Raw genomic sequence first — 18,230 nt, 5'->3', positions numbered from 1 at the left:
TGGGAGTCAAACTGGTGCTCGCATGGGATGCCAGCATTTCAGGTAGTGGCTTAACCCACTGTACCATAATTACCCCCATTTTCCCCTCTCTTTAAAGATTTATTTACTTATGGAGAGGCAGAGAGAGAAAGAAATCTAGAATCAAGGCATTCAGTCAGTTATTACCAGAGAAACCCGAGAGATTGTGAACTGCATCCTGGGAGGTATGCCTACCTTATGAAATGGGAAAAGAAGCAGCTAAGGAAATGCTGAAGTAGGCAGATAGAGTGTGCAACAAGAAAATTAAAACTCAGTATAGGGCAAGGTTTCAGAGAAAAAAGCAACTCAGAATTATTTAGCAGAGAGGAGACTGAGGACCCAACAATGCTTTGGAGGGTAGTTTCTACAGAGTGGTAGGAGGTAAAGTTAGGAAGGATGTAGGAGTGAACACTCGTTTAGGGACTTTTTTCCATTCAAGAAAAGAAAGCACTGGGGCAAATTGAGAATGGGCCAAGTGTATTTTTTAGGTTTCCTATACATGTTTAGAGGTGGCTAGAAGAAAGACAGGCCGCTGCTGTGACGCAGCGGGTTAAAGCCCCAGCCTGCAGCACCGGCATCTTATATGGGCGCCGGTTCGTGTCCCAGCTGCTCCTTTTCTAATCCAGCTCTCTGCCATGGCCTGGGAAAGCAGTAGAAGATGGCCCAAGCCCTTGGGCCCCTGCACCCGTGTGGGAGACCTGGAAGAAGCTCCTGGCTTCTGGCTTCGGATCAGCTTAGGTCTGGCCATTGTGGTCATTTGGGGAATGAACCAGCGGAATGGAAAACTCTCTCTCTCTCTCTCTCTCTCTCTGGCTCTACTTCTCTCCGTAACTCCTCTGTTTTTCAAATAAAATAATCCTAAGAGAGATATTGAAATAAAATGTAAGTGACATTAATAAAAAAAAAGAAGAAAGGCTACTATAATGATAAGAATGGAGTATGTTAGAAGGGAAGATCATGACTGAAGTAGATCTTAATCTCTGAGACTGGAGGGGAGGTAAGATCAGTGGTAAAGAGATAGGAATTTTTTTGGATAGTGAAAAGTTCACACATTCAGTTCTACTAAGGTTAATGAGATAAAGGAGCATGAAAACTGATTGTTTTGAATATCCATCAATTCATTTGTTTACCCAGGGAACACCCAATACCTCACTTTGGTAGAGATACAAAGAGGAATAAAGAGACCAGTTTATATATCTTTCTACATTTTATATTGTTATTCATACGCTTATCCAGCATTGTATATTGATATATTCATGAGTGTCTAAGAGATTAGCAGAATGAGGGTGTTGGCAAAAATGGCCCTGAAGCAGTTAAATTTATGACCTGGGTTAGGTAGGTACGGAATCCAAGGAGCTACAGGACTGAATGGAGATCTCTCATGGTCAGTAGCATGAAGGTGGAGGTTTGGGCAGGATACTGCAATGAAAGAGAGGAAGGCTGTTAATGCTAGGAGGAAGTGAGATAATACCACTTTTGAGATTCTAGAGGCAGAGCTGGAGTGAAGTAGAATTGAACTTATTTGATTGGGAAAGAAGTTAGGTTTGCAAGGTGAAATAATGAACAAAAATAGGAGTAGCATGAATGTTGTAAAAGCAATCATTTTGATTACTGTAGTCACAGAAGGCATATTTTTATCAGTGCATTCTTTGTAGTGTGATAGAAAATTCAGATACTATGAGTTTTTAAAAAGTAATGGGTTTTATGCCAGTGAGCACCGTTTTTAGTATTTTGAGAGTAATGTAAGTGTGTATTCTGTTTTCAAAGTTCTTTCTAAAAGTTCAGTTTCACTTTAATGTTCATTCTATTAGAATGTGCTGTTTGATACTTTGAATCATTTGAAAAATGCAGAGTTTTTTTGTTTATATGTAATATGTGTACAAATGTAACTGGTGTAAATACACAAATGTTCTAGGGGTAGTGTATTAAAGCACTTTATTTCTCTAGTTTGTTCTTGGTATGTTATGTTCGCTGAGTATAATGATTTGATGAGTATTTATTAATAAGTACCTGTGCCTTAAGATGCTCAAGCGTAGTAGGGGTTTTGATAGACAACATTGGTGGTATTTTGTTTTTCCTTCTCTTCCCTTAATTATAGTGAATCTCATTCAGCCTGCAGACTACCAACTTTGTATATTTTTCAGTTTTTCATTATTTTAATGACTGCCAGGCTACTTTATAAAGGAAAGATGTGTATTTTGTCTCAGTGATTTGGAGGTTCACAGTCTTAAGATTGGGCAGGCCCCATTGGTTTATTCTCTGATGATGGCATTCTTGCTGCCAGAGTTCCGCAGTGGCAAAAGACAGAGCATGTAGCCATCTATCTCTTATAAAGTCACGAAGATTTGATCATGGGCCTTCACCCTGATGACCTAATCCAGTCTAATCACTTTGAAAGGTCCTACCTATTAAAAATATAATTAAGCTTTCACCCTCTCAGTACCAATATCATGAGACTTTAGTGATCAAATTTTATGAATTTGTGGGCCAAATCATACTCGGACCATGGCAAATGGTTTACTTGTGCCAGTCCTTGTTTGCACCTGCTCTTCTAGCATATGATCCAGTTGTCAGCCGCTTCATTGTCAGAAATGTTCTCATTTGGATGGTGTGTATGTGATCATTCTACCTGTGGCTCATATTTTGAGATATATGGTCTATAATCATTAAATAATGATGTACTTTAGTAGTTGAAAGAAGAAGCCTTTAGTTGGTTTTACTGCTAAAGGGTTTAGAGGTCTTTGAACACAGTTGTTCCTTTCTTCAACTTACTAGCAAATACATCATAAAAAGTGTTAAATGTGTATGGAATTTGATGGTTGCTATTTGAATTCAGCAGGTATGTTATGACAGAATAGTTATCTGAGGCATAATAGCCTTTCTAATAAATGTATCCTTAAAATTTTCGCTTTGAAAAAGAGAAATATGTAAGGTAGTATTGGGTGTTGGGTTTATGAAATGTTAAACATGAAATGTTTATCTAAAAATGACCTAAGTCTTGATTGTTTTTCTTTCTTCAAATAGTGGTAATATTCTGAGGGAGCCTGTTTGCTTAGGAGGATGTGAACACATCTTCTGTAGGTGAGTAATTATGGTTTGATACATGTAGTGTAACTCTATTTTTTGCTAGATAGCAATTATGTAATTATATTGAAAATAATAGTACTTACTATTTATGTAACTTTCAGAGCCTATAAAGTAATGTACTGTGTATTGTCTTTTTTTGATCCTTGTAACTATCTTAACTTACAAATAAGAAAATCAAAGCTCAAACAGGATTACTTGTCCAACATAGTAGTTTTGCTAAGCTTGGGGAAAAAATTAATGTCTTTTATATAATTCAAACACATATTTTCTTTAATCATCAGGTTGAGTTTTTTTTTTTTTTTTCCTAAGTTTCTTTATGTGAAAGAGCAATAGAGAGACAGAAAGATCTTCCATCTTCTGGTTCACTCTCCAAATGCCCACAATAGCTGGAGCTGATCTAGGCCAAAGCCAGGTGCCAGGAACTTCATATGGGTCTTCTACGTGGGTGGCAGGGACCCAAGTACTTGAGCCATCATCTGCTGCTTCCTGATTCCTTTATTCATTAGCTGAAGTTGGGTTGGAAGTGGGGGAAGGGCTCCATCCCACTCTCCAGTATGAAATGCAGGTGTCTTGAGTGGTGGCTGTTTTGCCTCACCAGCTAAGTCTTGAATCTAGACTTTGAAAATTAAGTAAGTTCTTAGTGTTTATTGTATTAGTTTACCAAGGCTACCATTAGAAAATACCAAAAATTGGATAGTTTAACAACAAATTTATGGAGTCACAGTTCTGGGGGCTAGAAGTCCAGGATCAAGACGTTTACAGTATTGGTTCCTTCTGAGGGCTGTGAGGGTGGATCTGTTCCGTGCCTCTCCCTGGCTTCTCATGGGTTGCTGGAAATTGTGTCACTCTTGGGCTTGTAGCTGTCTCACTCTGATCTTTTCCTTCACATTTACATGGCATTCTTCCTTGAGTTTGGGTGTGTTTGTCTCTGGGTCCAGATTCCCCTTTTTATGAGAATAATACCAGTTGTAGTGGATGAGGGTTCATCCTAATGAGCACATCTTGGGGCTGTTTTTGTTTTTTTTTTAGTTTGTTTGAAAGGTAGAGTAACTGGGGAGAGACAGAAATCTTGTACCTGTTGGTTTACTCCCCAAATGGCTACAAAAGCCAGGTCTAAGCCAGGAGCCAGAAACTCCATCCTCTCCTCCCATGTGGGTGGCAGGGGTACATCCTTCACTCTCTTCCCAGACACATTAGTAAGAAGCTAGATTCGAAGTGGAACAGCCATTACTTGGTACTCTGATATGGAATGCCTGTGTTGCAAGCTGCCCACTGGAGTACAATGTCAGCCCCTGATAGTTTCATCTTAACTTGATCATCCACAAGGACCCTATTTTTTTTTTTTTTTTTTTAAGATTTATCTTATTTATTTGAAAGAGTTACTGAGAGAGAGAGGGAGAAACAGACACAAAGAGAGATCTCCCAAATGACCACAGTGGTCAGGTCTGTGCCAGGCTGAAGCCAGGAGCTTTATCCAGGTCTCCCACATGGGTGCAGGGGACAAAGCACTTGTGCCGCCTTCTTCTGCTTTCCAGAGCACATTAGCAGGGAGCTGGATCAGAAGAGGAGCAGCTGGGACATGAACCAGTGTTCATATGGGATGCTGGACTCACAGGTGGAGGCCCTATTTTTAAATTAGCTTATATTCACAGGTACAAAGGATAAGACTTCAGTATCTCCTTGTGGTAGCTGAGAGTTGAACTCAGGCACTCTGATATGGAATGTGGACATCCCAAGTGGCATCTTAACTGTGGCATGAATTGCCTGCCCCATAAAGTTTTATTTATGTTATGAATACATGGCTGTCTGGCATAAACAAACTACATTCTGAAGTGTAAGCATATTTGAGAATAATTTGGTGTGTGACTGTTGGGCTGAGAATCTATGGGAGATAGGATGTTTGAGGTCCAAGATTTGTTTCTAGAAACATCTGTTACATGGGGCATATGCAGCATGAAGGTATGGTAGGAAATCGTATCTTTTGCCTACCTGTTGTCTCCATCTGGATGATGGGAAGGCATTTTGTACTTCATGTGTTCAGAGCAAATATCTTGGTCTTCTTCAATCTGTTCTGACCTGGGACATTGTCATCACAATAAATGATACCAGTGAGTATGAAGCTGCTCAAGTAAGAAAACCTTATTTTTCTTTTGTCTTTATCCCTTGTCACTAAGTTCTGAGTTGTACCTCAAAATGTTCCCTGAAATCGTGAACTTTCACATAAGCCTCCATCATATTACTTCTCTTCAGATTGTTGTAGTAGTTCATAACTGGCCTCTCCTTTTTGTCATCATTACTGCTTCCCTATTTTCTGCATTCTTTTCAGTGGTTTTGTTTTATAGAGTTATTTTATCTTTTTGAAAGGCAGAGTTAGAGAGGGGGAGAGGGAAACTGAGAGGGAGAGAGAGAAAGATCTTCCGCTTGCTACTTCACTGCACAAATGATTGCAATGGCTGAAGCTAGGAGCCTGGAGCTCCATCTGGGTCTCCAATGTGGGTTTCATGGACTCAAGCACTTGAGCCATTTTCTGCTGCTTTCCCAGGTGCAGTAACAGGAGCTGGATTGGAAACAGAACAGCCGGACTTGAACTAGCACTCCAGTATGGATGCTGGTGTCTCAAGCAGCAGTGTAACACACTGCACCACAATGCTGGACCCCTCTTATCATAATATTTTAAAAATATAAATCATAATTACCCTACTTCAAATCCTTCCATTTCTTTCTATTACCATTAGAATAAAATCCGAATTTTCTATTCAGGTCCACAGTACCCTGCCTGTCTCTTGGGCCTCACTTTGCTATAGCTCACACTCTTTTAGCCACCTTCTTTTCTTTATTATTATTATTATTATTATTATTATTTTATTTATTTGACAGGTAGAGTTATAGACAGTGAGAGAGAGAAAGAGAGAAAGGTCTTCCTTCCGTTGGTTCACTCCCCAAATGGCTGCTCGGGCCGGCGCTGCGCCAATCCAAAGCCAGGAGCCAGGTGCTTCCTCCTGGTCTCCCATGCGGGTGTAGGGGCCCAAGCACTTGGGCTATCCTCCACTGCCCTCCAGGGCCACAGCAGAGAGCTGGACTGCAAGAGGAGCAACTGGGACTAGAACCCGGCGCCCATATGGGATGCTGGTGCCGCAGGCGGAGGATTAACCAAGTGAGCCATGGCACTGGCCCCTAGCTGCCTTCTTTTATTTCATTAAACACACTAGACTTGTTTCTGTCTCTGAACTTTTGCAGTTGCTATTTTTTTCTGCATGGGATATACATCTGCTGAATTTTTTTGAGGGTAATTTTTTACATTTCAGCTCAAATGTTACTATCTCCAAAATGTTTTCCATTACCTCTTTATGAATGATTACCACCTCCTTCAACCACACCCCCCATCCCCATGCCCACTGCAAGCCATTTATTTTGTTCAGTGCAATAGTGATCATTGGGTTAATGATAAAGCAACTAGAGCGTGGTGCTGAGTGGTAGGCAGCTAGGTCCTTTTCTGCTTATGAGTCTATTCTGTTGTGATATGTTATTTTCAGATTGAAGTCTGTGAAGATAGTCTGGCATTTGTCAGTAGTTGTGAAAAGAAGAATTTCAACAGCTTTTGTAGATCATTATGGATATTCTTTTTTGATACTAAACCAAAACTTGACAAGTACTAGTTTCTTTAAAAAGGCTTATCACAGTGTGGAATTTGAAAATATATCAGTAAATTTTGTGTTCTGTTATATTAAATTGAAGTGGTTTATCCTGTATTTTGAATTAGTTTTTCACCAAGCATGATTTTATAGCATCATACATTGATCACTTGGGGAATATTGGATCACTGAGTAACGATTTATCGAGAAATGCCATATTTCTCTAGTGTTTTTGATTAATGTATATAAAGTAATTTGAAAGTAGTTTACACATTGTAGGAAACAGGCTGGCATCTGTATTCTGAAAATCCATAAACCAAAATGCTCTGCTGCTGACATGATGCTCTAAAAGGTTCAGATTCTGGATTTTTGGATTTTTCAGATTAGGGATGCTTAACCAGTAAAGACCATGCACATATTCCCAAAATATGGGAACTCCGAACTCTGAAATACTTTTGGTCTCAACATTTTTGAATAATGGATATTCAACCTGAATGTCAGATAGATTGTTCTTAGTAATAGGTGCAATGCTGTGTAAGTGACTTAATTAACTGAATCTTATTTTTTTTCCATGTGAAAATGAAGTGGTTTTTTGATAAGTGAATCTCAGATTGTATTTTACAGATATTACTGGTAACCCTCGAATAATTAAGTGGTGCTCAATAATAGATGATTTAAATAACCTGAATAATCACTTGTGTTAGGATTACAGACTGGGGCCAGTGCTGTGGCACAGTGTGTGAAAGCCCTGCCCTGAAGCACCGGCATCCCATATTGACGCCTGTTCTAGTCCCAGCTGCTCCACTTCTGATCCAGCTATCTGCTATTTCCTGGGATAGCAATGGAAGATGGCCCAAGTCCTTGGGCCCCTGCACCCACATGGGAGACCTGGAAGAGGCTCCTGGCTCCTGGCTTCAGACTGGCACAGCTCTGGCCATTGTGGCCATCTGGGGAGTGAACCAGCTGATGGAAGACCTTTCTCTCTGTCTCTACCTCTCTCTGTAAAAAAAGGATTACAGATTAGAGTTCCTAATTATGAGCAAACAAACTCACAAAAGTTCCTTTGCCTAGGAAATTTGACATTTGTTGAGCTAGATATTATTGATATATTGAGCTCCGTGACATTTTTGAACTAGATGATTACAAAGGTCTTTCCCAACACCATTATACATTACAGATTCACTTTCAACATTTAAAAAAAAAATACTTTATATCAGGAATCATGCTAGGAGCTAAGGATACAAAAACTGGAAATGGCATAGTTTTGTATGAGATGATTCCTATTGTAAGAATCCTTTGTGTCTGCAAATTAGTTGGGAGAGTGGGAGGAGATGTGGCTTTTACAACCCATTGGAGCCCAAGTGGAGGGCTACAGAAGGAGTGTATCTATAGGGTTCTTATTTTGGAAGTCACATGTGGGTTTCAGGGCAATTGTGAGCCCTGTAGTAGTCTATTTTCTGTTGCCAGTAACACAAAATGGATCAGTAGTAAAGAAGGGGAGTTCATTTTGCCTATGGCTCTGGAGGTACAAGGCTGCACCTGTAGTGGCACAGGATATCACAGAGCAAAAGAAAGCGGAGCACCTTTGTCTCTTCTGATCTATTTCACTCTTATAAAGCCACCAAAACCTACTTCAGAGTCTCTTGACCTTCCCTAATACCTCAGAATGGGAACCAAACCCCTACTCATGAAGCCTTGAGGGTTACCCTGAAACCATGTCTAACCATGACAACCCTCCTCCCTTTTTTTCAGCATTGTGCTTATGATTTCATCAGATTTACAAAGGGTTGATAATCTCAAAAGTTAGAAAGACCTTTCTATTCCAGCTGTGAGACTAATATTTACGTAACTCACAATCATTGAGACTATGTGGGTTATAAACTGGCAGAAAGAAACAAGGATCTTTTTTTTTAAAGATTTATTTATTTGAAAGAGTTACACAGAGAGCGGGGGTGAGGGGGGTTCTTCCATCCACTGGTTCACTTTGGCCACAATAGCTGGAGCTGTGCTGATCTGAAGCCAGGAGCTTCTGGATCTCCCACATGGGTGCGGGGACCCAAGGACTTAGACCATCTAATACTGCTTTCCCAGGCCATAGCAGAGAGCTGGATTGGAAGTGGAGTGGCTGGGTCTGAAACCAGTGCTTCAGGCTAGGGCATTAAACTGCTGTGCCACTGTGCCGGCGCCCCCGAAGACCCTTTTTTTTTTTTTTTTTAATTTATTTGACAGGTAGAGATATAGACAGTGAGAGAGAGAGACAGACAGAGAGGAAGGTCTTCCTTCTGTTGGTTCACTCCCCAAATGGCCACTACAGCCGGTGCTGCGCCCATCCAAAGCCAGGAACCAGGTGCTTCTTCCTGGTCTCCCATGCGGGTGCAGGGGCCCAAGCACTTGGGCTATCCTCCACTGCCCTCCCGGGCCACAGCAGAGAGCTAGACTGCAAGAGGAGCAACTGGGACTAGAACCCGGCGCCCATATGGGATGCTGGCGCCACAGGCGGAGGATTAACCAAGTGAGCCACGGCACCGCAAAGATCTTTTCTTAAAAACTACTTAAAGCCTTTAGTCACTAATCCAAAAACAAAACAAAATATAATTTTTTTTCTAGGCTCTTTGTAGTACTTTCAGGTATTTCCATGAAATCAGGTGTTAAGGGTTAAGATGGGAAAGGCTAAGATTCAAGTCCATTGTGTATAAGGTACTAGATTTATCGTTTATCTCTCTCTAATCTCACACTTTTCAGAGGATGTCATCTAGATTTATGTACAGGTAAGAATTATGCAGACTGATGTGAGCCTAAATATAGTCTCTTCATAACAAATTATATCAGTAAGTTTAAATTTAGATTACACATGAATTCGAAAAAGCACACTATTTTAAAAAGTATTTTACAGTGACTATTGTATGTTATAATATCCTCAGCTTCATTTTTTTACTGCTCAAACTCCATTTTGATTCTGTTGAATGTGCTGATTTTTTTCTTTTTAATTCTATTAAAGTAACTGTGTAAGTGACTGCATTGGAACCAGATGTCCAGTGTGCCATACCCCAGCCTGGATTCAAGACGTCAAAATAAATAGACAGTTGGGCAGCATGATCCAACTTTGTAGTAAACTTCGAAATTTGCTCCATGACAATAAGCTTCCAGGTGAGAAATCCTTATTTTTTTCATAGCTATATCATGGTGGAATTCATATCGATCATATAAATTATATAAAAGATTTACCAGAAATTCAGAGTGACGTTTCAGATTTTAAGAACTATAGTGGATTTTGGTTTTTGTTTTGGTGTCATGTTAAGAAGAGGAAATGTAGAGATAAGTAAATCTAAATCCCTTATTTATTTTTCTTTTGTTTTAAAGTTTGAAAAATTTGTTTTCTTCTATTTGAAAGATTACAGAGGGAGAGTGAGCGAGAGAGAGAGAGAAAGGGAAATCTCATCTACTGTTTCACTTCTCAAATACTTGGAACAAAAGAGCAGAGCTATGCCAAAGCCAGGGGCCCAAAACTCTGTCCTAGTCTCCCATATGGGTGGCAGAGGCCCAAGCACTTGAGCCATCATCTGCTATCTCCTGGGATGCATTAGCAATAATGCAAGATGGGAAACAGAGTAGGCAGGACATGAACTGGCACTGTAATGTAGGATGCAGGCATCCGAACCAGTGGCTTAACCCATTGTGCCACACTGCCTGCCTCTAAGTCCCTTTATAGATGAGGAAACAAGGTGCAAAGAAGTTACATTGCCTGTGGTTGTACTGGTGTAAGAAGCAGTTAAAAAGAGAGTCTACTTTTTCTTATTCACTTTTCCACTACTTTTTTTTTTTTAAGATTTATTTATTTATTTGAAATTCAGAGTTACACAGAGAGAGAGAGGAATGGCAGAGAGAGAGAGAGAGAGAGAGGCCGGCGCCGCGGCTCACTAGGCTAATCCTCTGCCTTGCGGCGCCAGCACACCGGGTTCTAGTCCCGGTCGGGGCATCGGATTCTGTCCTGGTTGCCCCTCTTCCAGGCCAGCTCTCTGCTGTGGCCCAGGAGTGCAGTGGAGGATGGCCCAAGTGCTTGGGCCCTGCACCCGCATGGGAGACCAGGAGAAGCACCTGGCTCCTGCCATCGGATCAGTGCAGTGTGCCGGCCGCAGCACGACAGCTGCGGCAGCCATTGGAGGGTGAACCAATGGCAAAAAGGAAGACCTTTCTCTCTGTCTCTCTCTCTCACTGTCCACTCTGCCTGTCAAAAAAAAAAAAAAAAAAAAAAAAAACAAATGAAAGAGAGACAGAGAGGTCTTCCATGCACTGGTTCACTCCCCAGAGAGAGAGAGAGAGGTCTTCCATGCACTCCCCAGATGGCCACAACGGCCAGAGCTGCAAAGCCAGGAGCTTCTTCCTGGTCTCTCATGTGGGTGCAGGGGCCCAAGGACTTGGCCATCTTCTACTGCTTTCCCAGGCCATAGCAGAGAGCTGGATCGGAAGTGGAATAGCCAGGTCTCAAACTGGTGCCCATATGGGATGCCAGTGCTTCAGACCAGGGTGTTAACCTGCTGCACCACAACGCTGGCCCCTCCACTACTTTTCAAGGCTGGCTTTCTACAGTTATGATAATTTCTGTAAAATATATATGGAATAGTGATTTTGTCTTTTATACTGCATAATTTACTGAAATACACTTTTGCAAGATAAAATACAACATTTTTCCATGTTTCACTTTGCTAGACTGAATTAATTAGATGATTGCATTTTGAAAGAACAAAAATCTAATATTCATTTTCATTTCTATTAAAATGGGGGTTAATGTTCTTCAGATTGTTCTTAGGCTCTGTGTATTAACTATATATCGTCCCATTGTGCTTTCTGCTGAGAACTAATTGGCTGTGGAAAGAAAGTAAAATGTTTTGAATCTTCATAATTGGGTATTGGAATTGTCTTTTTATTGATCAAATGGCATCATTTTAGTGTGCATTTATAGGAGAAGCTTTTCTTAACTAGTAGTAGGCTGGCATTATGACTGAAAATATAAAGGTATTGGACTTCTTTTTTTTCTTTTTTTAAAAGATTTATTTATTTATTTATTTATTTGAAAATTAGAATTACAGAGAAAGAGGGAGTCAAAGAAAGAGAGAGAAAGAGATTTTCTATCCCCTGGTTCACTCGCCAAATAACCCCAACAGCCAGGGTCAGGCAAGGGTGAAACCAGGAGCCAGGAGCTTCTTCCAGGTCTCCCAGTTAGGTGCAGGGGCCCAAACACTTAGGCCATCTTCCACTGCTTCCTCATTACTTTAGCAAGGAACTGGATTGGAAGTCAAGCAACTGAGATTCGAACTGGTGCAATAAGGGATGCTGACACTGCAGATCTTGTCTTAACCCATTGTGCCAGAGTGCCAGCCCCCAAATTACTAGGTTTCTGGGTTTTTTTGTTTTTTTTGTTTTTTTTTTTAACTTTTATTTAATGAATATAAATTTCCAGTGTACAGCTTATGGATTACAATGGCTTCCCCCCCCCATAACTTCCCTCCCACCCGCAACCCTCCCCTCTCCCGCTCCCTCTCCCCTTCCATTTGCATCAAGATTCATTTTCAATTCTCTTTATATACAGAAGATCAATTTAGTATAAAGATTTCAACAGTTTGCACCCACATAGCAACACAAAGTGAAACATACTGTTTGAGTACTAGTTATAGCATTAAATCACAATGGACAGCACATTAAGGACAGAGATCCCACATGAGGAGCAAGTGCACAGGGGCTCCTGTTGTTGACCCAACAAATTGACACTCTAGTTTATGGCGCCAGTAACCATCCTAGGCTGTCGTCATGAGTTGCCAAGGCTATGGAAGCCTTCCAAGTTTGCTGACTCTGATCATATTTAGACAAGGTCATAAAAGACAGGGTGAGGATAGTAACCAATGATCCTAAGAGTGGCATTAACCAGGTCTGAACAATTATACAGCATTAAGTGGGGAAGAGGACCATCAGTACACACAGGTTGGGAGTAGAGCCATTGGTGGTAGAGTAGAGGTTATGATTACAAAGGAATGAGGCCCAAGTGCACTAGACAGGGCCTAGAACAAAGGACAGAGTCATTATTAGAGGAGCTAAGAAAGGTGCTGTCTAAGCTACAAGTAATTTTTCTGATTGAGAGGCAAATAGAACCTGATAGAAGGGGCTTGATAATAATCTGGTGGGCTTTAGGCCTTGTAAATTCAGAGGCCCAGACCTATCTATCTCTTCACATGGGGTATATCCTAAGGGAGGTGTGAACCTCCTAGGGGAAGGCACTCTGTTGACTTTCATGACTTGGCTGGCCTGGGAGGAGAGCTGGCCAGGTAAAGGCAGGGGGCATCTCTAACAAGAAATTTACAGTTCTGCCTGCAATGTTGCTGACCCTACTTAACCATCCCCTCAGCTGCAGTGGTCACTTAGGAAGTTGGGCTGAGTGAAGGGCTTTTCAGCTTAGAGCCAATAAGATCTGTGGCTCTGACCTGGGCATCCTTCGACTCCAGGGCAGGTCCATTTCCAGTGATCCAACTCTTGGCAGAGCTGCCAGGGCTCTTCACAAGCTGACTTCTGCTGAAGCCCAGGCTTACCACATTGAAAGCCACTGCAGTGGACTGGCCTGTTGGGTCTCTTTGAGGCAGATCACTGTACAGATCAGCCATTAATAGGCCTGCCACCCATTGCTTCTGATGCCGAGCTTTCTTTTCCTCCTGGTTTGTGTTAAAGCAGACCAGAGGATGCAAGTCAAGGGAGTGCCTGTATCCCATCTCTAATCTTCGGTGGCCTGAACTACAAGTCTATAGTCACAGGCATGTTCTGTAGTAGTTTTTCTAAGGTAGACAATGCCCATGAGGAAAATTATATTCTCACTTTAAAACTTTCTTTCCCTTTGGTCTGAAAGGGAGGTTTTTTCTACTTACTGTATACTTCGCTGATGGCGAAGTGAATCTAGCTATGAGATTATTATTTAAGTTTTTATATCTTTCATTCTGTGAATTCTAATAATGATGTTACTGTCAGATACCAAAGATGTAGTTGATTGAGAAAACTAAAGAAGCAAGACAGATTCTTCAGTTCTGCTGACTAGAATCCATCTTTTTAAGGAGAATTTAAATCATAGTCTACTTATCAAAAGGTTTCTTCGTCTAGTTCTTTACATCATTATCTTAGATGTCATTGTTTCATGTTAAATCGTGCTACTGTGCCAAAATTTTACTTGTTTCCAGATGTAAGTATATACACATTTTTTTTAAGGTGCATATTGGTTTTAAAAAATAATAGTATGGGGGCCAGTGCTATGATGTAGTGGGTCTCTTGGCTCCTAGCTTCGGATCAGTGCAGCTCTGGACATTGTGGATATCTGGTGAGTGAACCAGCGGATGAAATCTCTTTCTCTCTCTCTCTGCCTCTGCCTCTCTGTAACTCTGCCCTTCAAATAAATAAATAAATATTAAAAAAGAAGATAATATTTGGGGCCAGCACTGTGGCTTAGTGAGGAAAGCCACCACCTACAGTGCTGGCATCCCATATGAGCGTCGGTTCAAATTCCAGCTGCTCCACCTCTGATCCACCTCTCTGCTATGGCCTGGGAAAGCAGTAGAAGATGGCCCAAGCCCTTGGGCCCCTGCAGCAGTGTGGGAGACATGGAAGGAGCTCCAGATTCCTAGCTTCAGATCAGTGCAGCTCCGGCCATTGTGGCCATCTGGATAGTGAACCAGTGGATGGAAGACTTTCTCTCTCTCTCTGCCTCTGTCTCTCTGTAACTCTGCTTTTCAAATAAATAAATAAATCTTAAAAATATTAATATGATCATAAAACTCTTGAAGAACACATGAGGAAAATTTTCGTCATTAGTTCATCTGAACTCCTTTTTTAGAGGAAATACTGATTGTGTTTTTTTTTTTAAGTTGAAAGCATCAGTGTATGATCTTGCACCCTCTCCATCCCCTACCACCTGTCTCCTGTAAATAGCCATGCCTAGTAGGAGGGGTTCCTAATCAAGGGTGCATGCATCTTTGGCAGTGTTTGGGTTTGGGTGTGGGGAAAAATCAGGAACACTTGGCTTAAGTGTACAGTACAAAAAATGATCACGTGTGGGTCTTTCACTAGATTTTTTTTTTTTTTTTTTTTTTGCTGTTGTTAAGATTTATCTATTTGAAAGACAGGTTTCAAGAGAGAGACAGCTATTTTTCCATTCGTTGGTTCTGTCCCCAAATGACCATAACAGCCCAGGCTGGGCAAAGCGAAAGCCAGGAGCCAGGAACTTTATCTGGGTCTCCCACTAGAGTGCAGGGTCCCAAGCATTTGGGCCATCTTCCACTGCTTTCCCAGGCACATTAGGAGGGCGTTTGATTGGAAGTGGAGCAGTCAGGACTTGAACTGGCCCCATATGGGATGCCAGTGTTGCAGATGTTGGCTTTACCTGCTGCGTCACAATGTGTGCCCCAACTTCTAACCGATTCTTAAGGATGTGTCATTTGTTAGTATCATTAGCCATGCATTGAAATTTAGCACATTATTTTGATATTTGTGACTGTCAAGATACTCTGATTTGACTCGACTCTTTTTTTTCCCCAGAAACCTTTTATTTAAGGTATACAAACTTCATGCATTTCATAAATATAAGTTTAGAAACATACTGATTGTGATTCTTTCCACTGTACCCACCCACTGCCACTTCCACCCTTCTTCCTCCTCCCTGTCCTATTCCCATTCTTGCTGTTTACTAAGATCTATTTTCAATTAATTTTATACATAGAAGATAATACTAAGTAATGTACAAATACTAAGCAAGCACAAATAGTATGAATATATCGGTTCCTCGATAGTTTTTTGATATCTATTTTGATTTCTTCTATGACCCATGTTCATTCAGGAGCATGTTGTTCAGTCTCCATGTGTTCGTATATGTTCTAGAGAATCTTGAGTTGTTGATTTCCAGCTTCATTCCGTTGTGGTCCGAGAAGATGCATAATATGATTTCAATTTTTTTGAATTTGCTGAGACTTGCTTTATGACCTAGCCTGTGGTCTGTTCTATAGAAAGTTCCATGTACTGGTAAGAATAATGTGTATGTGTATTTTGCAACTGTAGGATGAAAAATTCTGTAGATATCTGTTAGGTCCATTTGGTCTATAGTGTCAATTAACTGTGGTTTCCTTGATGATTTTCTGTCTGGTTGATCTGTCCATTGCTGAAAGTGGGGTATTGAAGTCCCCTGTTATTATTGTAAGGGAGCCTATGTCTCCCTTTAGATCCATTAATATTTCTTTTAAGTAGCCAGGTGCCCTGTAATTTATTATAGTCACATTTTCCTGTTGAATGATTCCTTAATCATTGCATAGTGCCCTTCTTTGTCTCTTCTAACAATTTTTGTGTTAAAGTCCATTTTGTATGATATTAGATGGCTACACCAGTACCTTTTTGGTTTCTATTATCATAGAATATCTTTTCCATCCTTTTACTTTAAGTCTATGTGTATCCTTGTTGGTGAGATATGGTTTCTTATAGGCAGCAAATAGATGCCCCCCTCCCCTCCATTTAGTCAGTCTGTATCTAGAGAGTTGAAGCCATTTACACTCAGGGTGACTATTGATAAGTAATGACTTAGCCCTGCCATTTTTCCATAAATATTCTTATTTTTTACTTTGGATTTCCTTTATACTTTTACTGGGATATTTTCTGCCTTCATCTTCTTTTATAATGATGACCATGTTTCTGTGTTTCTGTGTGTAGCACATCTTTAAGCATCTTTTGTAAGGCTGGATGAGTTGTGACAAATTCTTTAAATTTCCATTTGCTATGGAAGGTCTTTATTTCATCTTCATTCATAATTGCAGGGTACAGTATTCTGGGTTGACAGTTTTTTTCTCTTAAGACTTGGAATATATCCCACCATTCTCTCCCAGCCTATAGGGTTTCTGATGAGAAGTCTGCTGTGAGTCTAATTGGAGATCCTCTGAAAGTAATCTGGCATTTCTTATGCACATTTTAGAATCTTTGTTTTACTGTGGAGAGTTTGACTACAATGTGTCATGGTGAAGGTCTTTTCTGGTCATGTCTATTAGGAGTTCTCTGTGCTTACTATACTTGGGCTTCCCATTCTTTCTCCAAATTAGGGAAGTTTTCTGTAATTATCTCACTAAAAAGGCCTTCTAATCTCTTTGCACACTTTCAGGAACTCCTAAGACCCATATATTGGGTCATTTGATAGTAACCCATAGATCTCCAACACTGTTTTTTATTTTCCTAATTTCTTCTATTTTTTTTGGTCTGACTATAAATTTTTCAGAGATTTGTCTTCTAACCCAAATTTTCTTTCTTTTGACCTACTGAGTCTGTTGTTAAGGCTTTCCACCACATTTTTTATTCTGTTGAATTCATTTCCAACATGTCGTTTTGATTTTTCTTTAAAATCTCAATTTAATGAGAAAAATTTTCTTTCATGTCATGTATGTATTTCTTTAGTTCATGGATTTGCTTTTGATTACTTCTAACTGACCCTATAATCAATTTGTTTGAATTTTCATTTCTGACATTTATTCAATCTTCAGTTTCACATTCTAGTATAGACATGCTGTTATGTTCCTTTCAGGAGTCATGTTGTCTCTTTATTCTTGTTTCTTGAATTGCTGAGTTTATCTTTAGGCATTTTTGGAGATAATTGTTGTTCTTTTTTTTTTTTTTTTCCCCTGTGATGGCTTTTATCTTTGGACTGTGCCTCTGTGGATTAGTGGAGTTTCTGCTGTTTCAGTGAGTACCCAGAGGTGTGTGCTAGGTAAGGCCGGGGAGCTCTCTCTGTTCAGGGTTCCAGAATGAGGGGAGTGTCCAAGGTGGCTACCAAACTGGGTGTGGTAAGCCTTTTATTTTTTCTTTGTATCAGAGGGGAGGTTTGTTCAGCTTTGTTGGTGTAGTCTCATGCTTACCTCTTCTCCTTCAAGAAGACCAATGCCTGGGTGCTAGCCCCAGTGGATACAGTATTCATCTGCACTGCCATAAGAACCACACAAAGGATCCATGTAGTCCTCAGTGTGAGCACAGATCCTGTAGCAATGACCCTCACCAGTTAATCAGGAAGCCCCGATCATGTGGAGCCTCCCACAGTTACTGCCTAAAGTCCCAGCCACACCCTGCACCCTCACACAAGGCCACAGTGTTTTCACAGTCCCAGCACACAAGGCTCCCACAGTCACAACACCCAGCCCCCAGCCCCCTCTCTGTTAATGCTCCCAGCCAGACTCAGGTGTTACCTCTCGGCTGGTTGCTGAGCATGTGGACATGAGCTAGTGTAGCTGTTATGTGTGTCCAAAATGGCTCCAGCCCACTCTTGGCTAGTTATTGGACACGGATACCTGATGGTTAGGGAGAGAGAAACAGGCACCCTTTTTTTCCTCTAGGTTGGCAGGTATACTGTCCCCTATAGGGCTCCAAGCAGAACTCACTCAGGCTCTTTGTGCAGCTTTATGGCCAGTGGCTTGGGGTGCTACAGTCTGGTCTCACCTCACT

General features: G+C 40.8%; 1 protein-coding gene across 1 annotated transcript in view; it reads left to right on the top strand.

Annotated features, from left to right (window-relative positions):
* BARD1 (BRCA1 associated RING domain 1) overlaps positions 1–18,230 on the top strand; it is an 87,466-nt gene that overhangs the window by 7,724 nt on the left and 61,512 nt on the right. Inside the window, exons 2-3 of the mRNA XM_062191205.1 lie at positions 3,043–3,099; positions 9,736–9,884. Coding sequence (XP_062047189.1) covers positions 3,043–3,099; positions 9,736–9,884 — 206 coding nt within the window. The remainder of the gene's footprint in view (positions 1–3,042; positions 3,100–9,735; positions 9,885–18,230) is intronic.

This window comes from Lepus europaeus, chromosome 1 (assembly GCF_033115175.1).
Source record: "Lepus europaeus isolate LE1 chromosome 1, mLepTim1.pri, whole genome shotgun sequence".
NCBI classification, from domain to species: Eukaryota; Metazoa; Chordata; class Mammalia; order Lagomorpha; family Leporidae; genus Lepus; species Lepus europaeus.
Note: the sequence above shows the minus strand (reverse complement) of the source record. Positions and strands in the feature narration are given on the sequence as shown.